General features: G+C 50.0%; 1 protein-coding gene across 3 annotated transcripts in view; it reads right to left on the bottom strand.

Moving 5' to 3' along the window:
• Window positions 1–2,817: 2,817 nt before the first annotated feature.
• GATA6 (GATA binding protein 6) overlaps window positions 2,818–26,426 on the bottom strand; it is a 41,102-nt gene continuing 17,493 nt past the window's right edge. For 2 of the 3 annotated variants that reach the window (XM_038766472.1, XM_038766473.1), the window contains 2 exons: window positions 4,197–4,313; window positions 2,818–4,056 (listed from right to left, as the gene is read on the bottom strand). In XM_038766472.1, the coding sequence (XP_038622400.1) occupies window positions 3,697–4,056; window positions 4,197–4,313 (477 nt within the window). In that variant the 3' untranslated portion in view covers window positions 2,818–3,696. Of the gene's footprint in view, window positions 4,314–26,426 lie in introns of all 3 variants that reach the window. The other variant, XM_038766474.1, reaches the window with a different exon arrangement.

The following is a 26,426-nucleotide window of genomic DNA, read 5'->3' as shown; positions in this document are numbered from 1 at the left end:
GTTGGCGGAGCTGGGATTTGAACCCATGACTTCTGACTCCAAAGCCCGGGCTCTTTCCACTGAGCCACGCTGCTTCTCAGAGTGTATGCTTGCTCAGAAAGTATGCTGAATTCTTCACTGGTCCTGTTATAACTTTCTCCTGCCTCTGCTGTCAATCCGTGTGCCTGAACCCAGCCATTTTTCTCCCCCCGCCCCACCATACTGACCTCCCCTTCCTCCCCATGGGTCCCGCCTTCCCAGACTGAGCCCCTTCCTTCCTCTCCCCCTCTCCATCCCCCCCATCTTACCTCCTTCCCTTCCCCACAGCACCTGCATATATGTATATATGTTTGTACATATTTATTACTCTATTTATTTATCTTACTTGTACATATCTATTCTATTTATTTTATTTTGTTAGTATGTTTGGTTTTGTTCTCCATCTCCCCCTTCTAGACTGTGAGCCCGCTGTTGGGTAGGGACTGTCTCTATGTGTTGCCAACTTGTACTTCCCAAGCGCTTAGTACAGTGCTCTGCACACAGTAAGCGCTCAATAAATACAATTGATTGATTGATTGATTGATTGATTGGTCAAAGCTCTTTCATGGTCCCCAGGGCCAGGTGGTCTCATGCTGTTTGCTGAGTGGACTTGAAAGCTGAAGGAAACTCTGCAGGGCTTCTCATCATCATCATCATCCTCATCAGTGAGGTATTTGTTAAGTTGCCGGGAGTAGATACAATGCAATGAAGTTGGACATAGGCACTGTTGTGTAGGGGAAACAGCATGGCATAGCGGGTAGAGCACAGGCCTGGGAGTAAGAAGGCTGTGGGTCATAACCCCGGCTCTGCCACTTGTCTGTGTGCCCTTAGGCAAGCCACTTCACTTCTCTCTGCCTCAGTTCCCTCATCTGTAAAATGGAAATTAAGACTGTGAGCCCCATGTGGGACAACCCCATTTGCTTGTATCCACCCCAGTGCTTAGTACAGTGTCTGGCACATAGTAAGCAATTAAAAAATACCACAGTTTTATTACTATTGAAAAGGATTCCCAAGATGGCTGTAAAGTTTGGATTTGGGCGCTTAGAGGAATATAAAATGTTTTCCGTTATTGGGTCCTGGCGTGGACCATCAGCAGTGGTAACCTGGGCCATCCCCTCATCCAACCAGCCTCGGTTTCCACCTCCGTCAGATTGTCCTCTGGCACGCCCACCCTCAAAGTTAGGGACTGATTGGCACAAATCTTTTTTTAACAAATGCAACTTTACCTGATAGTGACCCAGGATCGACCTCTCATCTATGAATTTATCCAACCCCTTCTTGAAGCTATTGATATTTTCTGCCTCCACAACTTCCTGTGGTAACAAATTCCATATGCTCACCACCCACTTTGTGGAGGTTCTTCTTTTCCCTTCGGTTTGTTTTGTACTTCCCCGCCTCTAAGCTCCAGTGGAGTTCACCCCTCATCCCGGTGTGGAGGGGTCTGAAGCGGCATGGTGTGGTGGATGGAGCAGGGGCCTGGGAGTTGGAAGGTCATGGGCTCTTTTCCCAGCTCTGCCGCCTGTCTTCTGGGTGACCTTGGATGAGTCACTTTCCATCTCTGGGCCACAGTTACCTCATGGGGATTGAGACTGTGAGCCCCACGGGGGACAGGGACTGTGTCCACCTCAATTTGCTTGGATCCAGCCCAGCGCTTATTACAGTGCCTGCCACATAGTAAGAGCTTAACAAATACCACAGCTGTAATCCAGTCCCCTTTCCGCCTGCTTATGCTAAGATGGGAGAATTCTAATTTTCCGTGTCTCTCCTCATGTGAAAGCTTTTCCATCCCTGTGACTGTCTTGGTTGCCCTTCTCTCTATCTTCCCTAGCCAGATGCTGTCCTTCCTGACGGACAGGACTTCACCCAGAATTAAAGATGCCAACACGCCACGCTTTTGATCTCTGACTCCATCTTGACGACACCCTGTGTAGTCTCATTTCATTTCAGGGATGAGGTTCTCCCTAGTTCATTCTCCTACGTAGTCCAAGGCCCATGTGTGGGACAGGGACTGTGTCTGACTTTGTACAGTTGGATTTACCCCAGAGCTTAGAACAGTGTTTGACACACAGAAAGTGCTTAACAAATAACAGAACTGATTTAGTTAATAAAACAGGCTTGGGTCTGATTCAGAGCCTGTCACTGAACCAGCATCCCAAGCCTGGTGAAGAATTCGGCCTCCAAAGATGTTCCTCCCACTCGAGAGCTGGCTCTGCTCTGCTTGCATAAGCCCACAATCGGCCAGTCAGTTGGCCAATCGTATTTATTGAGCACTTACTGTGTGCAGAGCACTATACTAAGCGCTTAGGAGAGTACGATATAACAATAAACAGACACATTCCCTGCCCACAACAAGCCTATAGTCTAGAAGGGGAAAGAGACATTAATAGAAATAAATAAATGACTGATACGCACTTAAGTGCTGTGGGGCTGGGAAGGGGGGGATGAATAAAGGGAGCAAGTCAGGGAGACGCAGAAGGGAGTAGCAGAGAGGAAAGGAGGGCTTAGTGAGGAAAGCCCTCTTGAAGTAGATGTGCTTACAATCAGGCTTTGAAGGGGAGGGAGAGTAATTGTCTCAATTTTTCCCCTATTCTTTAAACTATATGAATGTCCGTCATCCCCCATAGACTATAAATTTCTTGTGGGCGGCAAATGCGTCTACCCACTCTGCTGCAGTGTACTTCCCCAGGCTCTCAACACAGTGCTCTTCACAGAGGAAGCACTCAATAAACACCGCCTGATCGAGATTTTGTTCGCAAGCCCCTGGGCCCAACCGAAGTGGAATCCAAGAAGAGAAACGTGTTTGTAAAGAAAAAACAATACCCTTTTATTTTTAAAACTCTGATAACAGAATAACGTTCCAAACAACATCCCATTTTGAAAAATGTAAACCAACCACCCACTACGGGTCGGTCCCATGGTACAGATTGCCCCCTAAAACTTAGAGATGCCTCTATATCTTATGGAGTATTTACAAACGTGTCAGTTAGGTAGTAAAGTTTCACTGCAATTTTTCTATCATTCCAGCACATATTCCAGAGGACGATAAGGGAGATCTTTGCGTTTTGGTATAAAACTTACAAACAAATGGATAAAGGCCATTTTCCTGAGAGATTTGTTCTTGAAGTATTTTTCTCTGATAATTGGAAAGAGGGGAAATGGGATGCTTTTCGTGGCAATAAAAAAGCCAAAGGAGGTCTAGTTAACTTTCTTTTCTTTTAAATTATTTGAGTACCATTAAGTTAAAAGGTTTACATTCATTATAAAAAAGTGGTTAAATCTTATGCAAATGATTTAACACTGATTGCTGCAACACAAATTGCACTTTTAAAAAATTATTGTATATATGGAAGAAAAATATCTTGTTTGCTACCCTGTTTACAAATTCCGACCGACGACAGGTCGGCCTCACAACACGAACTTCCGAAACCTCAGTCACAGTGTACGTTACAAAGTTACAATGCAGCCTGCAAAGTGAGTCGCGTTTTAGACACGAGACCTCGTTGGCCAACTCCACCTTGAGAGACCTGTACCAATCACGGCGGCTTCGATTTGATTCCCTCCACAAGGCACCCGAGAACCCAGATGCAGGGCAATTAGAGAAATCCCAGAGTCCACAGAGTGGATTAACCACGAACTGACCTTTCCGAGGGCGTTAAATGTCGAGCTCAGGACACCCACTCAGGCCTTTGTCAAAGTTTCCCTCTCTCTCCCTCCCTCCCCGTCTCGGGGTCCCACAGGGCGGAAGCCTTCCGTCCGTCCTCGACGGGCCGAGCCGCACCTGGTGTGGGAGGTGAGGGGGAGAGACAGCCAGCCCCAAGACGGAGGCAGCAGCCGGTGGTCTGGATCTGTGAGCAACGCACTGTGGGTCCGCACAGTGGACAGGGTGGCTGGGTTCCTCTTGGGATGGATCAGCTTTTCCCTGGACGAGATCCACCTTCTCTCATTTCTCTTACAGAGAGGGGGAGCGTGGTCAGGTAGATCCTCTTGGGATTCAAGGCACAGTAACAGGCCAGAGGCGGGGGTCTGCCGGCCCCCTGGCTGCTCAACAAAACGAAACAGAAGGCGTGGGATTTGCTGGGGGGCTCCGGCCCTTCCCCCGGACACGTCCCACCTCCTTCCCGGTTGGATCAAGCCAGCGCTAGGGCGCACCAGGACTCCTGTCTCACAGAGGCTGTCACCTCGGCCGTGGACGTCAGGCTGACTCCCGGGAACAGCCCCTGTTGACCTGAATATTTGAGTGCGCTGCTTTCTGGACTCCGGGTCTCTCCAGCACCAGACATGGTTGCCGAGCCAGCCTGCAGGGGGGAGGAGGGGTGGGGAGGAGGGAGGAAAAGGACAAGACACCTATCAGAGTGAGATTGGTCCCCCACCAGTTGGAAACCAGCAGCGTTCCTGCCCGGAGAAGTGAGGTGCGTCGGAGCGAGGATACAGGGCTGGGGTCGAGGGGCCAAGACAGTCCGATCACACAAAGGTACTCCCGGTGATGTGATCATTGCACCATTGCATCGATGACCTGAACGGGTAACTCAAGACTTTCAGAAATATTACCCCAACGCTCCGAGAGCAGCAGGCAGGGGCAATCTGACTCAGGCACAATCCGGACAAAGGCAGGAAAGTGGGTGCTGTATCATCCTGCTTATGGAAAGCCCCTTCGTTGGAGGAACTGATCAGGGAGGCAAACCTATGGGGTAAGTAAACAGCCCCTTAGCAGAGACCCTCTTCACATTCATCCTCAAAGACAAAGAGCAGAGACGCGCACACACACACTCACACACACACACACACACACACACACACACACACACACACACACACTCCCCAGATCCATGAGACTCGGCAGTTCTGTCAAAGACGAAAGAAGAAAACCATCCAGCTCAACGCTTTGCCTGAAAAATGACATTTCTGTGCACTGACCTCATGGAAAATTAACTCATGGTCACTCTGACTTTTATGTCTATCATTTCCCTTAATTATTCCCCAGAGAACGGGCCACTTTTGAACCAGACTCCTTTATAAAGGAAACTGAAACAGCCCCCCTGTCTGCCGTGGTCATGTCCGTCATTCGTTGAATCGAAAATTCCCATCCCTCATTTACCCGCTCTGCAGTGAAATGCCGCTGCCCTACTCCAGCGCAGGCACCAAATCCACGTTGTTTTTGAGTACTCAAGTTCAAATATGGAAGGATCTAGGAGGCCCTGATCCCGCTTCAAGTCTTCCTGCCTAATTCCCCCAGGACATACGTCTCATTTGTCAGAATTCCTCAGGATTGACCTTGCCCCCTCCCATCACCTTGCGTCCACTCCCACCCTGGGGGTTGGGAAAAGAGAGACAGTGCCAGAGTTTCAAGTCCAGAAGTTGGGGGTCACTGAGCCTCTTTAAGTCACACTCGACTAGCCCAGAGCTATTCGTCCATAAAAGCATACACCCCGGATTAAGTCCACCCCACCATTCATACAGTCCAAGGATACAGCAGGTATGGTTTGCTATTTTATCCCAGCTTACAGTTACCTCATGATACTACAACACGGGAACACGGGCATTATCTCTTGACACTTCGACCATCCAGTGCATATTTGCACGATGCTACACTAGACGAAGCAGTTTTGGTCTTCCCATCCGTGGCTAAAATTAGGGGATTAAGAAGCCTCGCATCAATTTTAAGAAAGCAGACACATTTACAAACACGACTGAAGAACAACCTGACGGACAGAAGAATTCTAACGTGAGACGTTAAGAAAGAGTTGTCCCAAGGTACTTTATAAAGGCCGTGGTTCAATCTAAATTGGACAAACTCTTCACTAATTTTGCAAAACCGCTTCCACAGTTAGCAGAGCAAGCTCCTACTTTTGTGGTGTCCTGCAGGGATTCACGATCATACTACAACTGCTCATTTAGTTATTGTTGCGATGGTATGCTTTGAATTACTTCAACAAAGATAAAGTCATTGTTTAGTAATGTAGTAGCATAACAGCACATAAAGGAACTTCATATTGTTTTTCCAGAGGCTTTGGAATGGATCCCAATTTAGAACATGTAACTCTATGGGAAAGTGTGCCCCACGATTCAGCAGTTTTCAAGGAATATTACTACTCTGTATTGTGCTTTACTTCTGTACCGAAGTGTTTGGGTGGAAAACCAGGGGAGAAAGGAGTCGAGTTCAGTCAGTCCCTAGAAACAAGGGAGGGGGGAAAAAATCAATAGGTGAATGAATAAATGAAGAGAGGAGGGATTTACAGGGTGTTTACCTATTTGTGGGGCCCAGTTATCATTTGGGGGGCGCTTCTAGGGCAGAAACTAATAAACTGCGTGTAGGTCAAGGAGAAAATATACCCCAAGTTGCAGCCATTATACAACGGTGTTGCCAAGGAAGCCATCTCAGCTGTATCATGAGGTACGCCTGTTTGTTTATCCGTGTCAGGGTAGGGTTTTCCTGAACACATTTTCTAGAAACCAGGGTGATGGTGTGAGATCTGATTGCCTACGGGGTTGTTGTCCTCCACTATCCTGCTTGCCCGACTCATTCAATCATTCAATCGTATTTATTGAGCGCTTACTGGGTGCAGAGCACTGTACTAAGCACTTGGGAAGGACAAGTTGGCAACATATAGAGACAGTCCCTACCCAACAGTGGGCTCACAGTCTAGAAGGGGGAGACAGACAACAAAACAAAAGACATTAACAAAATAAAATAAATAGAATAAATATGTACAAATAAAATAAACAAATAGAGTAATACGTACAAACATACTCATTCATTCATTCAATCGTATTTATTGAGTGCTTACTGTGTGCAGAACACTGTACTAAGCGCTTGGGAAGTACAAGTTGGCAACATATAGCTCTGAGGCTTGAGTCTGAGATCTTGGGAAGGGGAGGTTTGCAATATCAGTTCATTCAACCCATGAAGACAGGAAAAATAGGGCAATTAGGCCAAGAAATAATAATAATAATGGCATTTATTAAGCATTTACTATGTGCAAAGCACTGTTCTAAGCGCTGGGGTAGATACAAATTAATCAAGTTGTCCCACGTGGGGCTCACAGACTTTATCCCCATTTTCCAGGTGAGGGAACTGAGGCCCAGAGAAGTAACTTGCCCAAAGTCACCCAGCTGACAAGTGGTGGAGCTGGAATTCGAACCCATGACCTCTGACTCCAAAGCCTGGGCTCTTGCCACTGAGCAGCATGCCCTGCTGGTCTGCCCTGCTTTGATCAACTTCACTGGCTAATTTTTTTTAATGGTGTTTGTTAGGCACTTCCTATGTACCAGGCACTGTACTAAGCGCAAGGGAAGATACAAGCAAACCGGGTTGGACACAGTCCCCGTCCCACAAGAGGCTCACAGACTTAATCCTCACTTTACAAATGAGGGAAATGAGGTGCAGAGAAGTGAAGTGACTTGTCCCAGGTCACAAAGCAGACAGGTGGTGGATCCGGGATTAGAACTCAGGTCCTTCTGAGTCCCGGGCCTATGCTCTACCCACTAGACAACACTACTTTCATGGGCTATCCCTCACCGGGGCAGTTGAAGTCCTAGAGCAGCCAAGAGCCCCGGGCCGGTTGAAGTGGAGCTGAGCTGGTCTGATCTCGGTCCCATGAGCACGGGAGAGGGAGAGGGAGCTCTAAGCTGTGAGCTCGTCACTAGACCGTGAGCTCAGTGTGGGCAGAGAATGTGTCTGTTTGCACACAGTAAGCGCTCAATAAATACAATTTGTTGAGTGAATGAATGGGAGTGGAAGAGAGGGAGTGGGAGAGAGAGCAGGAGAGGGAGAGGGGAGTGGTAGCAGCGTGGTAGAGAAGCAGCGTGGCTCAGTGGAAAGAGCACGGGCTTTGGAGTCAGAGGTCATGGGTTCAAATCCCGGCTCCGCCACTTGTCAGCTGTATGACATTGGGCAAGTTACTTGACTTCCCTGTGCCTCAGTTCCCTCATCTGTAAAATGGGGATGAAGACTGTGAGCTCCCTGTGGGACAACCTGATCACTTTGTAACCTCCCCAGTGCTTAGAACAGTGCTTTGCACATAGTAAGCACTTAATAAATGCCATCATTATTATTATTATTAGCAGCATGACTTTGTAGCCCTGGTGGTCTGAAGATGCAGCGGTTTCAACAGTGTACGGTTCCCGTCCTCTCTCCTCTTCACACCAGCTCCAGGATGCTGGGTCTGCCCGAGGGGTTTGGCCCACCCAAACCAATACTTCCTGTTGACCATGGGAGCCAGCCGCTACCCTGTGTCTTGGGCAGAGCCCATTTAGAGGTCTATGATGAATGGCAGCAGGGGAAGCAGTATGGCCTAATGGAGAAGGCACTGGTTGGCAGTCAAGGGACCTAGGTTTTAATCCCTGCTCTGTTACTTTCCTGCTGTGTGAGACCCTGGGGCAAGACACTTAACTCCTCTGTGCCTCAGTTTCCTGCAATATAAAATGAGGATTCGATACCTGTTCTCCCTCCTACTTAGACTGTGAGCCCCATGTGGGACAGGGACTGTGTCTGACCTGATTGCCTTGTAGCTACGCAGGGCTTAATGTAATAATAATAATAATAATAATAATAATAATAATAAAGGCATTTATTAAGCACTTACTATGTGCAAAGCACTGTTCTAAGCGCTGGGGAGTTTGCAAGGTGATCAGGTTGTCCCACGGGGGGCTCACAGTCTTAATCCCCATTTTACAGATGAGGTAACTGAGGCCCAGAGAAGTGAAGTGACTTGGCCAAAGTCACACAGCTGACAAGTGGCGGAGCCGGGATTTGAACCCATGACCTCTGACTCCAAAGCCCGGGCTCTTTCCACTGAGCCATACTGCTCAATGTAGTTGTTGGCACATCATAAGCACTTCCAAAATTTCACAATGATTATTGTCACATTAATAATGGTTATTTGTTAAGCGCTTACTATGTGCTAGACATTGTTCTAAGCACTGGGGTGAATACGGGTAGGGACCATCTCTATATGTTGCACAGTGCTCTGCACACAGTAAACGCTCAATAAATACGATTGAATGAATGAATGACTGAATGAATGAATGAATACAAACAAATCAGGTTGGAAATGGTCCCTGTCCCACATGGGGCTCAGAGTCTTAATCTCCACTTTACAGATGACAGAACTGAAGTGAAGTGACTTGCCCAAGGTCGCACAGCAGACAAGTAGCGGAGCCAGGATTAGAACCCATGACCTGCTTTCTTACTCCAAGGCCTGTGCTCTATCCTCTACTCCATGCTACTTATTCAGATAGAGAAAGTCTAAGGATCTCCCAAGGGACTTCCCTCTTGACACAGGGTGGGAGTAAAGGTTCTGTCGCCTATAGCGAACGGATCAGTGCCCAAGCTGCTAGTTTTTGGTCTTCCCCGGTTTTCACCGGCCTCACTCGACCAGCTGCTAAATCCTTGACCTGCTTTCCTCATGCCAGAAGTGCTTTTGTCAATGAGGTTTTAGGCTGTTTTCCCTGCCTCTGAGTAGCAGGATGTGACCCCGGGGGATGACCCAGGCAGGCCATCCAGAGAAAGCTGAGCAGCATTCACCGATTGGCCTCTGCCCGAAAGCTCTCAGGGCATGGAGGTACAAAGCCAGAGAGGAGCTGTCCTCAACCTGGATTTTCCAAGGGTTTCACTGATGAAGTGCAAAGCTGATGTTTCCAAGAGCTTCACTGATAAAGTGCAAAGTTGATGCTGCCCAACTTCTGGGGATGCTCCTTGTAGGCTCCAGCCAGACGGCAGTACCGCTTCAGCCTTGCTCAGACTCAAAGTTCATAACTGTGGCATTTGTACTAATTGTTGGGGCAGATGCAACGTCACCTGATCAGATACAGCCCCTGCCCTCCGTGGGGTTCACAGTCTAATGGGAGAGAAGATAGTGAAGGTTGTGACTTGTTGGCATCACCTAGCAGAGAGAGCACGTGCCTCAGAGCCACAATCCTCTCCCATCATGACCCTTGGGAGCCATCCTGGTGTTGGGAATGAGGGGAAGCATTCCTCCCTGAACACGCTGACTCTGAGCCTTCCTCTCCACAGCACACCTTGGGAGAAATCCCTACATTCCTGGCCGGGCCAAGAAACCAGAGGCAAACTAATGCCCCGAGTTCATGCGGAAGGTGTTCTTGGCGGGACCATGCTGGGCTGCGCTGGAATGCAGAGGAAGTACACAGGTCTGCAGCTGCCACGGAGAGGATGTCCGGAGCACTGAGCGGTTCACCCTCCTGTCCTATGGCAGTAGATCATGCCAAGCCGGAGGCAGGGTACCTGCCCGGTGGAAGGAGTAGCTGGGCAGAGTTCAGGGCAGAGACAGGAGAAAGACATTGCAGGCCTGGATTGTGGCCCTAAACTTACCTACCTTCCTCTTCCTGCCTCGGCCCCTGCCCCCTGCCCCTACCCAAGAAGATGCCCCATGAGAACCTTCTAGCCAGGGATGGGGCACCAGCAGTGGCCTAGCCCATGGCTTGGCTCCTGGTGCAGGGCAGTCACGGGGGGCAGGCAGGGCCGCAGATTGTGTAGGGGGTAGAAAACCCTCTCCTCTATGGGAAGGAGGTCCCCGGGGACAGGAAGGGGAGCAGAGGCCAGGCCCAGAAAAATGGGGAATCAAGTAAACACTAGTCCACAAAGGCAGCAAGCACCCTAACCTCAGAACAACCGAGATTTCCACTGTTCATTTGAGATTCAATTCCTGGAGATATAATAATAATAATGGCATTTATTAAGCACTTACTATGTGCAAAGCACTGTTCTAAGCACTGGAGAGGTTATAAGGTGATCAGATTGTCCCACAGGGGGCTCACAATCTTCATGCCCATTTTACAGATGAGGTAACTGAGGCCCAGAGAAGTGAAGTGACTTGCCCAAAGTCACACAGCTGACAATTGGCAGAGCCGGGATTTGAACCCATGAACTCCGACTCCAAAGCCCGGGCTCTATCCACTGAGCCACAATAGAATAGAAGAGAATAGAGAATAGAACCAGAACAGAAGGGAATGAAATGAAAGGGAATGAAACAGAAGGCAATGGAATGAAAGGAACGGAACCAACAGAACGGAATACATCATCACCTGCAGCCAGGGCCAGGGAAGGCATTATGGGGGCTGAAGGGAGCAGTTCTTCCTAAGAAATGAATCTCAGAGAAAGGGCTACCTGCTTTCCTCTCATCCCACATGGCCAACTCCCTGACACAACCAGGGCAAAGAGAAGTCATTCTCCTAGGCTCTGGGCTTAAATCTCCTCTGAGGACTTCCCAACAGAGCCAACGCTGTCCACAATGGACTGACAGGATGGCAGGAGGATGCGCAGTGGATCTCAGAGCGGGGACTGTTTAAATCACCCTCTTTGGAGACCCCAAAATACCTCACCTTCCCCCAAAATATATATTACATATACATCATAATATATCATACCTCTCTAAAAACTGGGGGTCACTGAAAATATCGACCCCTTGATCCATGGATACGCTGTTTTAATGCAGAAGATTGGAAGCCCAGAATTCTGGGCAGAGACCTGGATGGAACAGGACACAGAATGGCAGCCAGGATCCAGGCATGGACAGACAGGATGAGGACATGGACAGGCTGGACGTACACGTGGACAGAGTGCAGACACTGGCAAGCAGGACCTGTACCCCTATAGATGAGTTATGGACAAAGAGAGGATGTGGCCATTGATGCTCAGGGCCTGGATGGGTATTCCTTTATTCATTCAATCGTATTTATTGAGCGCTTTCTGTGCACAGAGCACTGTACTAAGTGCTTGAGAAGTACAAGTTGGCAACATATAGAGACGGTCCCTACCCAACAACGGGCTCACAGTCTAGAAGAGGGAGACACACAACAAAACAAAACATGTGGACAGGTGTCAAGTTGTCAGAACAAATAGAATTAAAGCTAAATGCACATCTTTAACAAAATAAATAGAATAGTAAATATGTACAAGTAAAATAGAGTAATAAATCTGTACAGACATATATATAGGTGCTGTGGGGAGGGGAAGGAGGTAGGGTGGGGAGGATGTGGAGGAGGAGGGGAAAAAGGACGTTCAGTTTGGGAAGGCCTCTTGGAGGAGGTGAGCTCTCAGTAGGACTTTGAAGGGAGGAAGAGAGCTAGCTTGGTGGATGTGCGGAGGGAGGACGTGGGCAGGGAGTTGACGGCAGGATGGGCGAGAACGAGGTACAGGGTATTTGACCTACAGCCACCTCGACAGCCATCCGTATGACCCTCCCCTTAAACTCCTGCTCCAGAAATCTCATACCTTGGAAGCTGCTCCTTTCCTCATTCCACCCCGGGGGCCCGAGCCCAGTGGGGACTTGAGGAAGGGGGGTACACCAGGCCGCCCCTAGAGAAGCAGCATGGTGTCAGAGGTTGTGGGTTCTCATCGCAGCTCTGCTACTTGCCATTTGTGTGACTTTGGGCAAGTCACTTCACTTCTCTGGGCCTCAGTTACCTCATCTGTAAAATGAGGATTAAGTCTGTGAACCCCACATGGGACAACCTGATGACCTTGCATCCACCCCAGTGCTTAGAGCAGTGCTTGGCACATAGTAAGTGCTTAAATACCATTATTATTAATACTATTATTATCATCCGAGACTTCCATTTTGGAGGGCAGGAGAGGTGCTGGGTGGGCCCGAAGAATGGGGAATTTGGAAACCGGGACCAGGAAACGCTCAGTTGACCCACTGTACCTCCCCAGTTTCCCCCCCAAAAAGGGACCCCAGGGGAGCCCCCATCCTCTGCGTTTCAGGCAGAGGCCTAAGAGGCCGAAGCAATGCTCACTGGGGACTGAGGCGGAACGGCCTTGGAGTTGCCGGAACCCCGCCCTTCCTGGCAATCGAAAGGAGCCAGTGAAGTGGGAGTGTGGACAGGAACTCTGGGGAACTATGTGTTCTGAACATTCCCCCCACCCCACCCAGTCGTCTGAGCGCTCCACTCACGCCGGCATCTCGTTTGTCCTGAGAAAATCTGGCCACTTGATTTTTGGGGTGAGCCCACCGCTGAACCCTGACTTCACTGCCCCTCACCCTGGCATTTCAAATCTGCAAGCTCTCTCCTTCAAACAGGCAGCCACCCCTATGCTCCATCACCCCCAGCGCTGTGCCTTGGGGATGGGCCAAAAGAAGGATTCTCCCTGGGCTTCTGGAAGGAGAAACGCGGCCTAGACGTAGCATCGTGTGAACAGGGCCAGGGATGGAGCCGTCCTTTACTCTGCCAAAGCCCGCTGACTCGGGATGAGGAAACAGGCCCTCCAGCACGGGTTCACAATTGATTGCCTGGCAACCGACAGTGGGGACACACGCTTAAGAGGTTTTTCACAGAAACGGTTCCGAGCAGCTGGGCGTGTTCGCGGGCCGGGCCTGACGGCACAACGGAAATCTCCCCGTCGCCGCCACCTGTCCTCGCCACCTGCTGCCCAAGTAAACCCCACCCTCATTTAAACTTCTGTTCTCACAGCTCTACTCCATCTCCTCCACCCTCAAACCACACAGGTCTCCCAACGCACATCCCCATCCCCGTGACAGGCTGCGTGGGCTCTGCGCTCTGAACCCCAATCGTGCCAAGTGACATTTTTTATTCTAGTCCCGTCTCGCCCACATCACCTGCCCCTGCCATGCCACACGGGTACTTTGGGATCTGGCAGGGAAGATGGGGATGACTGCAGAGGAGCCATGTGGCGGGGGTGGGCAGGTAGCCAATAAAACAAAAAAAGACGTGAGGGCCAGTTTCGGGCTTCCAGAGGCTAGAGGGGCAGTGGGGAGCAGGACGACCCTCAGGAATAGAAGTTGAGAGGGGGGGAGAAAGGGGAATAATAATAATAATTGTTGTAAGCACTTACTAAATGGCAAGCACTATGTCACATCAGACTCTCTGTCCCACAGGGGGCTCACAGAAGAATAATAATAATAATAAATGTGCTAAGCGCTGGGGTAGATACAAGATAATCAGGTCCCACATGGTGCTCACAGTCTAAGTAAGAGGGAGAAAAGGTATTGGATATCCATTTTGCAGATGAAGGAACTGAGGAATAGAGAAGTTAAGTGACTTGCCCCAACCCAGGTCCCCTGGCTCCCAGTCCCATGCTCTTTCCACTAGGCCACGCTGCTTTTCATGAGTCTAAGCCTAAGTCTAAGTGGAAGAGGGAAAAGGTACCTAATCTCCATTTTACAGATGAGCTAATCGAGGCATAGAGAAGTTAAGGGACTTGCCCAAGGTCATACAGCAGCAGGGGACGAGGGACGGAAGAAAGTTGAACAAAAGATTATGTTAATGGATTTATCTGGTCAGGAGATAGCAGTGACAAGATGATTTAGGTAGGGTAAATAGGTGCCAGCCCACGAAATTGCCCCCTGTAGCCTAATCTTAATGCCCTGCCATCCCCAGCCTGCTCTCTCAGGGACATTACGAGCCTGACATGATCCAGGGTTATAGTGAGTTTTGAGCTACTCTGGGGAAAAAAAAACTCCCCACAAACCCAAGATGATGCTATTTATCATCTTCGAACTTGAGGACAAGTGAACGAATATCAAAACAAACTTCATTTTGAGATAAACAGACTTGGGCTCTTCCGTCTGCCAAGGAAATTTGAAAGCGAATTGACTCAGCTTTAAAGAAATGAAAGCAAAGTGAATTCTAATCCGAGCTATCACAACGATTCCCTTTTTGGGGCTGACAAATACTTTTAACTCCTCCACCTCAGACCCTAGAAAGTGCTACAAGCATCAGCTAATCAGGTCAGGTCTAGGAAGCATGTTAAATGTTGAGAGAAAGCAGTATGGCCCATTGGAGAGAGCATGGGCCTGGGAAACAGAGGATCTGGGTTCTGATCCTGGCTCCTCCACTTACCTGCAGGGCCTCAGTTCTCTCAACTGTAAAATGGGGATTTTCTGCTCTCCCTCCTAGACTGGGAACCCCAGCTGGGACAGGCATTGTGTGTAACCTGATTATATTGTATTTACCCCAGTGTTCAATACAGTGCTTGGCACACAGTACGCACTTAGAAAATAGTAGTAATAGTACATATGAAGTGCTTACTGTGTTCAGTGCACTGTGCTGGGAGAAAATTCACACGTAGAAATTAAACAGGGACCCTGTCCATCCTGGGGCTCACAATCTAAAATCTACTGGGGATAGTTTTAATTTAAATTTAATGCGCCAAAAGGCACCCCGATTCAAAATCTCTGAAAAGCAAGCCATACGACAACTTTCCCAATAGGATCTGGACAAATGCTTTCATTTGGATAACAGAGAAAGAACAAAAAAAGTTTTTGCTCTTTTTGGTTTAAAAGTGGCTATTGGGCAGTAGTAAGAGTAATTGAGTAGTTCATTCGTTCATTCAATCGTATTTATTGAGCGCTTACTGTGTGCAGAGCACTGTACTAAGCGCTTGGGAAGAACAAGTTGGCAACATATTCATTCATTCATTCAATCGTATTTATTGAGCGCTTACTGTGTGCAGAGCACTATACTAGGCGCTTGGGAAGTACAAGTTGGCAACTTATAGAGACGGTCCCTACCCAACAGCGGGCTCACAGTCTAGAAGGGGGAGAGTAGTAGTAGTAACAGTACTACAAATACCACAACTATTGAGTACTTCGGTGTTAGGAGACTGAAGAATTTGCTGTTTTCGAGGACATCAAACCTCCAGCAGAGCTCTGTGAATATAGAATCCCTAAGCCTCAGTTTCCCCATGGGCTGGTTTAAGGGCCGGATGGACGTTGGGGGAAAAGCACAGAGCAGCTGAAGTCATCATCCGAAGGCCCTGTGAACCTCTCCCGCTTAAGGCCAGAGCTGCAGGTTCCTTCCTTCCTGCTCTGGAAGGGGAAGGTAGAAATCCCCAGCCCACCGTGCCAGGACAGGGTCTAGCTCCTACCACCGTTGCCCCCTGTTCCCTGCTGCCTCTCAAGGTCAACCTTTCCAGCACATGCTCTCCATGGAAACGCCCCCGAGGAAACTTGAATTTGAGGCTGGACCCTCTTAGATCTCAAGGAACTAAAAGAGGGATGTCTCTCACCGGTGGCAGTCCTACCCACCTCTACAGAAGCAGCGTGGCTCAGTGGAAAAGAGCACGGGCTTTGGAGTCGGAGGTCATGGGTTCAAATCTCGGCTCTGCCCATTGCCAGCTGTGTGATTTTGGGCAAGTCACTTGACTTCTCTGGGCCTCAGTTACCTCATCTGCAAAATGGGGATTGACTGTGAGCCCTGCGTGGGACAACCTGATCACTCTGTAGCCTTCCCAGCGCTTAGAACATTGCTTTGCACATAGTAAGCGCTTAATAAATGCCATCATCATCATCATTATTATTATTATTACAGAGCCAATCTACGATAACCAACCAGAAAAGCACCAGTGGGTGACAGTTTCACTGTCTCTTTGCCCCCAAATCCCCCCAGGGCAGCATTTTGTCCATTGGCGAACTTCTCCCAACCCAGAAATCACCCTTTCATCCACTCAATCGTCCTCGGGCTCCAGAGCCGGTAAACAGGTCTCCTTGGGGGGCCTTGAAGGCCCGTCCAGCCCTCAAAATGGGGCTCATGATGCCGCTTCCCACCGGACCCCCAACAGTGGGTGTCTCCCCCGATTCCCAGGGCCAGCAGAGGACCGGGGCCTGCTCTCTGGGGTCGGCGTACGCAGTGCCCAGACGGGGTCTAATTTGTCTCAATGAGATCTCCAGATAGCTGGGAACTTTGGCTGGGGCCCACGAGTGTATAACAAATGGCTCCGGTTCCAGGAAAAGGAATGCATTTCTTTTAACGGATTGGTTTAGCAATACCACTTTGCAGCATTCTGGGCGAAATTTCTCAAACTTTTGTCATGTTTTCCCGCAACATATTTTTTCCTCTCTTTGATCATTTTTCAAGCTCTTTCTCCACAGAAACAACACTGGCAGTAGCCAGGGAGAAGCAAGAACCTGGCAGGAAGTACTTTTAACACGGGGCCGGGTTTCAAGGCCATCTTCTACATACAGAGGTACCCCTAACTTAGTCCCCCGCCCTACCTCCGCCTAGTTGACAATGATAAGGGGGAGGGGGTGAGGGGAGGGAAATCAGAGTGGGGAAACAGACCTTCCTTCCAATCTCTGACCGACCGTCCAGGGATCTGGGTGAGGCCCGACAAAGATGAAGGGCGACCGTGACCTGCAGCCCAGCAGAGACAGGGTGACGGCAGCGACCGGCCACCCTGAGCCGGAAAGGTGTTTGCTGAAGTGGGGGTGAGGGAACCAGGCATCCAGGGGACCCAGAGATAAAGTAATGAAGAAATGTTTGTGTGTGAGGGACACAGGCCCAGAGAAAGGGTCTGGGCTCTGGAAGGGGAGACCGGGCCTGAATCTAGTGAGGTGCCGGGCCAGTGTGACCCCAGGACGCCCCTCTGACCCGTAGACCTAGAAGGGAACGCTGCCAGCCTTCCCCACAGCTCCCCAGCCCCCACCCCAACAGGGAACGACTCATTTTGTTAGACAACTTTGGACTTTACCTCTGCAGGAAGGTAGACACAGGCGCTGTGTATTTACACAGTGCGCTCCCACCCTCACACCACTCCCACTCACACCCATTCTTACCCACACTCCTGCTTACACACACATCCATTCTCACGCACACATTCTCACAAACACTCAGGTTCCTACACACTCTCACACACACCCATTCTTACACACGCTCCCGCTCACAGACAACCATTTTCACGCACATTCATGCTTATACACACATGCCCGTTCATACACACACTCAGGCTAACACACACCCATCTTAAAACACACTCCTTTTCATTCCACCACTTGTTGGCTGTGCGGCCTTGGACAAGTCACTTAACTTCTCTGTGCCTCAGTTACCTCATCTGCAAAGTAGGGATTAAGACTGTGCGCCCCAAGCAGGACAGGGACTGCGTCCAACCAGATTTGCTTATATCCACCCCAGTGCTTAGTACAGTACCTGGCACATAGTAAGCACTTAACAAATACCATCATTATTACTATACCAGCACTCATGCATTCATTCATTGTCATATTTATTGAGCGCTTACTGTGCACAGAGCACTGTACTAAGTGCTTGGAAAGTACAATTCTGCAACAAATAGAGACAATCCCTACCCAACAATGGACTTGCAGTCTAGAAGGGGAGAGACAGACAACAAAATAAAGCGAAACAGTTATTCAGGCATCAATAGCATCAATATAAATAAATAGAATTACAGATGTATACGTATCATTAATAAAATAAATAGAATAATAAATATGTACACATATGCACAAGTGCTGTGGGGTGGGGATGGGGGGTAGAGCAGAGGAAGGAAGTCGGGGCGATGGGGAGGGAATGGGGAGTAGAGGAAAAGGGGGGCTCGGCCTGGGAAGACCTCCTGGAGGAAGTGAGATTTCAGTAGCGAAAGCACAACACAACACACACACACACAAACATTCACCTACAGGCATAGCCCGGTTCATAGGAGAAAGTCTCTACTGCCAAGGGTCGGTGCTACGTTGCTTTGTTGTGGCTTTGGATAGAAATCCTGGTCTTGAGAACGATTTGCAAAATGTTTCCATGAACATGATTGTAATGAAAGTTAAGAGCGTGATTAAGAAAAACTGACCTAAAAATGAGAAACACCACTCAGACTACCAAAAGAAATTCATAACAGCAGGTCCGCTATCTGTCGTGTCCAAAGCTTGAGAACAGTTCCTAACCACAGTGAAGGGATTTTTAAATACCGAGAAACAGGATTAGCAGCTGTTTGAAGATTTACAGTGGACCTCTAATAGGGTTTTAACAATAGTGTCCTGAGTTTAATATTTTAGGCTTCTGTACAGTTACTGAACCTTATTCTAATCACATTATCTCTACCAACCATGACAGTTGCTTTTCTACCCGATGACACGTATTCGCCACCTTTGATGAGTAAAACTGAACCGTTAGTTCTTATAAAAAAATCTGTTTCTGCATAAAGGGCTTCACACAAATTACAGTTCCTTTGTCTGTAAAATGGATGTCATGACCTAATAGGCCTAATCACATCACTTCAGAAGTACAAAACTCTCCCTAAGAAACTAAAAATAACCCCACTATCTTTCTCATCCAAAGACATTTTTCCAGCATCATCCAGTGGCCAAAGTCCCTTCCCCCTTCATGCCCATTTTACAACCCAAGAAACTGAGGTAGAGAGGAGTTCCCTGAGACCAGATGATGGGTGTGTGGGGTGGCGGGGAGGGAATGATGGGGGAGAGCAGGAGGGAACCCTGTACCTCTGTTCTTTCCATCTGGACAACTGGGCTGATTCTTCCGCTCGGTCCACTTCCTCGCCTAAACGATGGTATCTATTAAGCCCTCACTGGATGCCAAACACCGTAGTAGATGCAAAATAATAAACTGCACACAGTCTGTGCCCCGTAAGAGGCTTTTCATCTAAGAAGGTGGGAGAACAGGTACTGAATCCCCATTTATCTGATGAGGAAACAGGCACAGAGAAGTTGTGCCTTCCCCAAGATCAAACAGCAAAATCAGAACTAGAACCCGGGTTTCCTGACTCCCCATGAATGGTCAGTCCACTAGACCACCCCACGATGGCCCTGGGTGCACCCAACGGCCGTGGGTTTTTTTCCCAATGGAAGCAGTGTGGCCTAGTGGAAATAGCAGGGGCTTGGAATTCAGAGGACCTGTGTTCTAATACTCTCTCTGCCAGTTGCCTGTTGGGTGGCCTTGGGCAAGTCACTTGACATCTCTGTGCCTCTGCTTCCTTATCTGTAAAATGGGGATGCAATACTTGTTCTCCGGCCTACTCAGACCGTGAGCCCCATGTGGGACAGGGACTGTATCTGACCTGACTAATTTGTATCTACCGCGGCACTCAGAATACTGTTCGACACGTAGTAAGTATTTAACAAACATAGTAATAAAAATAATACGATAATAATAATTATTATAGGAAGCAGTGACCATTTCAGGTTCTCCACCTGGACCACTTCCTGCTGCCCTGCCCTACCATGACTTAGAAGCAGCACTGCCTGGAGGATAGACCTCGGGCCTGGGAGTTAGAAGGACCTGGGTTCTAATCCTGGTTCCTGGTCTGCTGTGTGACCTCGGGCAAGTGGCTTCGCCCCTCTGTGCCTCAGTTCCCTCGTCTGTAAAGTGGGGATTAAGACTGTGAGCCCCACGAGCACAGGGACTCTGTCCAACCCGATTACCTTGAACCTACTCCATCACTTAGTACATAGAAGGCTTTTAACAAACACCCCATTTATTATTATTATTATTATTATTATTATTATTATTATTATTATTATTATTATTATTATTAACCAAAGCTCAGGAGGAAGCGATCCTTTTAGGTACCAGAACACCCCTTTCTCTGGAACATGTCAACCATGAGGAAACTATCACTGCCACTCTTCTCTTCCCCTACCTTCCAGCTGTGCCACGGCAACCCCAGGGCAGCTGGGGAAGTCTATCATTGCCCTGCTGAGATTGAGAAGGTTTCTGTCCTCTGTGAAGGGCAAAACCCTGAAACAGGTCTGTCCCCACAATCACCGCACCCGGCAGGGTAGTAGGGGAGCCCAAAGGACTGGCCATGCCCTGGCTGAGTGCGGTTGGGATGACATGCTCCCTCCTGTGAGACTGCAGAGTTCCCGGCCCTGCAGCAGAAGGGCACAGAGCAGCCCGTGAGGAACCAGTGGCCAGTCAGGCTAGGGCCAAGCAGGTGGCTAAGGAAGCAGGTGGCTAAGAGTCAGCGTGGCTGGCCCTGGCTAAAGAGAAAAAGTGTCAGGGAGCCAGGGACTGGAAACCGCTACAGCCTTGTGGCTTGGGGCTTCGTGAATCTCCGGCCCTTGAGGAGGATTGAGGATCTTTTCTCCCAGAGCCACAGTCTTTTCTGGTGCCACAAAACCGTCTCACTGCCCTCATTGTCTCAGACTGGTTGTTCTGAATGGGCAGTAAATTTGGGACACCTCTCTGCTCGGCAGTGGGAGGGAGGGATAGGGGCTGGGGGACAAAGGGGAGACCATCTTGTTCTGTTGGGCTGAGGATGGGACTGGAGATATGAAGAGCTCACGGACCCAGGACAGACCTCCCCTACTCTGCAGGCTGGGAAAATTCTCTTGATGCCCTGGGTAGGGCCTCCAGAGGCAGGAGTCCATAGCCTGAGTTGGGTGGGAGAGCAGTGAGAGACGAAAAAGTGAGAGGGGGCAAAAAGAGCTTGATTTGGCTACGAGCTACCTCTTCTCCCTGCTAGACAAACTCATAGGCCCTAGACTAACAGCTGGAATTTCTCCCAAAGAACCCTTCCATATGAGCTTGTGTGCACAGGCGTGTGAGTGTGGGTGTGTGCAGGTATTTTGTCTGTGGGTGTGTGCAGGTGTGTGACGGTGTACAGGGGGAGTATTAAAACACAAAAGAAAACAGTTTTCTGGACTGGCAAGAGGGAGTGTACAGCTTGGGCATTCTGAAGCTTCCCACTGCCTGCTTGTTTTTTCTCTCGTGTCCAAATGTGAAAATGTGCAAAATAATTATTTAGAAAGCATAGGTTGCACTTATGTATTTAAAAAAGGAGGCAGGGGAGGAAGAGAAAGAAGAAAATGAGGAGTAAAATGAAGAGAAGGAAGAGGAGAGAGAAGAGATGTAGGGGGAGAAGGAGCAAGAATGAAGAGCTGGAGGAGAGGAGAAGCATGAAGGGGAGCAGCAGAGAAGAAAAGGAGAAGGAGAAGGAAGAGGAGGAAGAAGAGGAGAAGGAGGAGAAGGAGAAGAAGAAGAAGGAGGAGGAAGAGGAAAGAAATAGGATGAGGAGAGGAGGCCCCCAGGAATAAGACTAGAAATATCAGCCCTGGCTTAATGGTGTTGCTTTGCCAAGACCTAAGGGCTTTGAACTTCAAGATCCTTTGATCCCTTGGGCTGTGCCCCCGGCCCCCAGTCCCTGCCCAGCCCCAGCAGCACACTAGCTCAGCATCCTGCCCACTCTGGCAGTGCCAGGGGTGTGCCCAGGGGACCTGCTGAGCCACACATCCCAGATGTGAAAGACGTCCCGAGGAACCTCTGCACTCACATACACACACACACACACACACACTCACTTCTTCCCCACCAGCCAGGGGAAAAATCAGGATGTTCAGTCTCCTTGGACTTCAGCCATGTCCGACCTGCCCCAACTGGGGAAGCCCCGACCAAACCTGCCCCAGTCTGCCCCTCTAGCCACCTTTGAATCCAGGAGCCTCATTCCCACCCACCCGCCCCTCGGCGGGGACTGGAGCAAAGAGCAGACAGCTAAGACGGCTTGCCCAAGCATCTGTGACCCGGGGCGGGGGATTAGGGGGGAACAGCAATAGAGGCCCCATTCTTGGCTTTCTCCCCGAGGATCTGGCTGCAGCTCAGACCTCCCCCTCCCTTCCGAGGGAAAATACACTCTCCAAACCCACAGGAAGTTCAGGGCAAACCCCGGGCTGTCCATCCTGAGCCCCTGGGAAGCAGACGGGGCCGGACACAGCCCCGGGCCTGAGGCTCCTGGCCCCAGCTGGCTGCTGAGATTTCCCTTTCCCTGTTCTCCTTCCTCCCCTTTCAGGACACGCCAGCAGAGTTGGCCTCCAGAGATTGAATGAGAAACCAGAGAAGGAAATGCTGGGATCCCGTACCAGCCCCACCATTGAGTCCCGCTACTTTGCTTTGGGCCATCAGCTCCACCACTGAGCCCCTGGCCACCAGTCCCACCACCCAGTCAGTAAGTTGTACTTATTGAGAGCTTACTATACGTAAAGCCCTTTACTTGGGCTCCTTGTACATGGAAGAGTACAATATAACACTAACAGACACATTCTCTGGCCACAATGACCTTACAATCTAGAGGACCCAGCCCCATCTTTATGCCAGAGAAGGGGATGCTGTGATCTTTCACCAGCCCCACCACTGAGTCCTACCATTGAGCCCTAGGCCACCGGTTCTACCAGCCACCAGCCCCACCTCCAAACCCCAGGCCACCGGCCAGCCCCCCGAGACCGAGGCCGTCAGCTCCACCACCAAGCTCACAGTAATGCCTGTGCCCGACCCCACAGCCAACACCTTCGACAGTGGACCTTCTGAAGAGCTGAGATTGCCCACCCTGACCCTCCTCCGGGACCAAATCCAGTCCTAATGTCCCATAACACCATCCTGACTATTCCAGTCAGTCAGTCAGTCGTATTTACTGAGCACTCACTGTGTGCAGAGCACTGTACTAAGCACTTGGGAGACTATGCTATGACAATAAATAGATACAGCAAGCACAGAGGCAACAAGAGGTCAGCCAGGCCCAGGAAGGGAGAGGCAGCATCCCAGATACAGAGGCCAAGCACTCAGCATAATATAATGGCAAACATAAGCATCATTTTGCAGCATTTGACTAAGTTCACTTGGATGTAGACTATTTCTCTGTGAGGATCCCTGGGGACCCTAATTTGCTCCAAAGTCTTAGGGTTCCCTTCCCAAGTCCCTCTGAGCATCTGTGCCTCTTCCAAGCCATCACAGAAGGACACAGCAGCATTCAGGGCTGGATGGGACACTCTGGTGGTGTCCACCCAACTCTGTGACCCATCTCCCAAAGGGCCTTATCCCGTTCTGTCTTGGTTTATGGGACTACAGACGCACAAGAAAGGAGCTGCTTTACCTTCTGGGAATCTTTCCCCAGCCCAAGAATGTTTGGGAGAGGTTGCAGGTGACAGCAGTGGTAGTAGAATGGTATTTATTGAGCTCCTACTGAGGGCAATGCACTGTACTAATAGCTTGGGAAATCAGCAGGGACATGAGATGAGCAAGGTACAGGGAGGAAGTGGACTTGGGCGTAGCAAAGAGCATGGGCAGAGTAATAGAAGGAGAGATGAGAAGTCAGGTGGAGGAGGCTGCTGGAGGAGCCCTCAATCCTCTAGTTAAGGAGTCTTTCTTTGCTTATGCCCAAGGAGATGGGCTTAGAGGGATTCTGAGGAGTGGGAAGTCCTGTGTCAAATGGCATTTCAGGAAGATGGTCTGGGCAGCAGCTCGGAGTACGGACTGAAGAAGGGGAAAGGCTGGAGGTGGAGACCAACATGGAAGTTGATCCGAAGGCCCAATCGGGATCTGTCAATCGTTAAAACCAGGGCAGTCACTGTCTGGGTGAGAGGGAGAGGTGGGACTGTGAAACGGTTTGAGGAAAAATCAGGAATAGAGTGGATGGGAACCCAAAATGACAGTGAGGAGTCTAGGGTAACACCAAGGCCGTGAGCTTCCGTCACCTGGAGGGAGATGGTGTTTTCAGTGGAGATCGGGAAGTTGGGAGAAAGGGAGGGCTTAGGAGGGAAGATGAGAGGTTCCGTTTGATGACGTGGTCTGAAGAGAGGGGATAAGGTAGGAGCTGGGATTGAACTGGGCGCTTCCGCGTCTGTAGTTACTATGTCCGATCAGAACCAAAACTGGAATCCAGGTCTCGCCCTACCCTTGTCTCGGTCAGTACTAACACTTCTCCCTGCTTCTCCCCCTGTGGAAGGGGCAATACCAACCAATCGGGCCCACAGCTGTCCTATTGGGCCCAGAACAACACTTCTCCTCGCTCCTGCTTAGACTGAGCCCATCTTCAACCTGGACTCTGACCCTACATCACCATGCTCCACTCCACTGGAAAAAAGGAAGGCGTCCACTGCCAGCTGGTGGATTTCACCCAGGCAGCCTGGCAACTCACACAGCAGCCTTGCCCATCGGCCCGCCCACCCGTCAGCCCACCCATCAGCCCTCACACCGGCCCACCTGTCAGACCGCCCGCCCACCTGTCAGCCCACCCATCAACCTGCACAACAGCCCGCCCATCAGTCCTCCCCTCGGCCTGTCCATCAGGCTGCCCATCGGCCTACCCATCAGTCCTCCCATCAGCCGGCCCATTCTGCCTGTCTGCCCACCCACCCATCAGCCCACCCCTCAGCCTGCCCACAGGTCCACAGGGTGGTCAGCAACCAGCTCCACCAACACCAGATGGAGAGTCAAGGGGGACAGACCGTAGGCCCAGAAAACAAGTACCCTGCCCGGATCCACCAGCTCTCGTCACAGGTAGCCACCCTTTTCTGGCCCCCGCAGATTCAAGCTATCAGAAGACCAAATCTAGAAGTCTCCCTTCCTGAGGTCAGGGACCCCGGGCCCCAGAGGTCCTGTTTGGCCTGGCCCTCGCCGACTTGGGAGTCAGAGGTCATGGGTTCAAATCCCGGCTCTGCCGCTTGTCAGCTGTGTGACTTTGGGCAAGTCACTTAACCTCTCTGTGCCTCAGTTACCTCATCTGTAAAATGGGGATTAAGACTGTGAGCCCCACATGGGACAACCTGATCACCTCGTATCCTCCCCAGCGCTTAGAACAGTGCTTTATCAGGGAGAAGCAGCATGGTTCAATGGAAAGAGCCCGGGCTTTGGAGTCAGAGGTCATGGGTTCAAATCCCAGCTCTGCCAGTTGTCAGCTGTGTGACTTTGGGCAAGTCACTTCACTTCTCCGGGCCTCAGTTCCCTCATCTGTAAAATGGGGATGAACCCTGTGAGCCCTCCGTGGGACAACCTGATTAATCTGTGCCCCTCCCCCAGAGCTTAGAACAGTGCTTTGCACATAGTAAGTGCTTAATAAATGCCATTATTGTTATTATTTATTATTTAACACCCAAATTCTCCGATTGCAATTGTTCATGATCGTCTCCGGGGGATCTGAGGATGGGCTCACTGCCCCTCTGGGCTAAGTGTGACCTTTTCCCAAGCTGCATTTCAGCCCTGCCACAAGTGATTTGGCTCTAGGGAAACGTTTCAGCAGCCCAAATCACGGCCGGAGCGTGCCCACCTCCCTCATTAACCCTGCATTGGGCCTCTGCAGTGAACAGCTGTGGAAGGTTAGGCCTGGGCCCGCAAGTGGCAGACCAAAGCCAGAAAAGGCTGGCAGTTGTAGCCCAAGAAAATTCAGAAGAGAAGCAGTGTGGTCTAGTGGATTAGAGCACGGTCCGGGGAGTCAGAAGGACCTGGGTTCTAGTTCCGGCTCTGCCACATGTCTGCTGTGTGACCTTGGGTGAGTCACATCACTTCTCTGGTCTTCAGTTACCTCATCTGTAAAATGAGGATCAAGACTGTGAGCCCCAAGTGAGACGGGGACTGTGTCCAACCTTGTATCCACCCCAGCACTTAGTACAGTGACTGGCACTTATTATTATTATTATTATTATCATTATTATTATTATTATTATTATTATTATCCGGAGAGCTGGACTACGAACTCTCCAGCTTCCCTGCTCCTTGCTCGCTCATAGAGCTTGCCACTCCTGGCCTGGTGCAGAAAGCTGACCTCTCCTCCAGACAGGCCAGCCGGCTGAGCCTCCATATCGCGTGGCTCAGTGGAAAGAGCACGGGCTTTGGAGTCAGAGGTCATGGGTTCAAATCTCTGCTCCGCCAATTGTCGGCTGTGTGACTTTGGGCAAGTCACTTAACTTCTCTGTGCCTCA

Source organism: Tachyglossus aculeatus, chromosome 25, assembly GCF_015852505.1.
Source record: "Tachyglossus aculeatus isolate mTacAcu1 chromosome 25, mTacAcu1.pri, whole genome shotgun sequence".
Classification (NCBI taxonomy): domain Eukaryota; kingdom Metazoa; phylum Chordata; class Mammalia; order Monotremata; family Tachyglossidae; genus Tachyglossus; species Tachyglossus aculeatus.
Note: the sequence above shows the minus strand (reverse complement) of the source record. Positions and strands in the feature narration are given on the sequence as shown.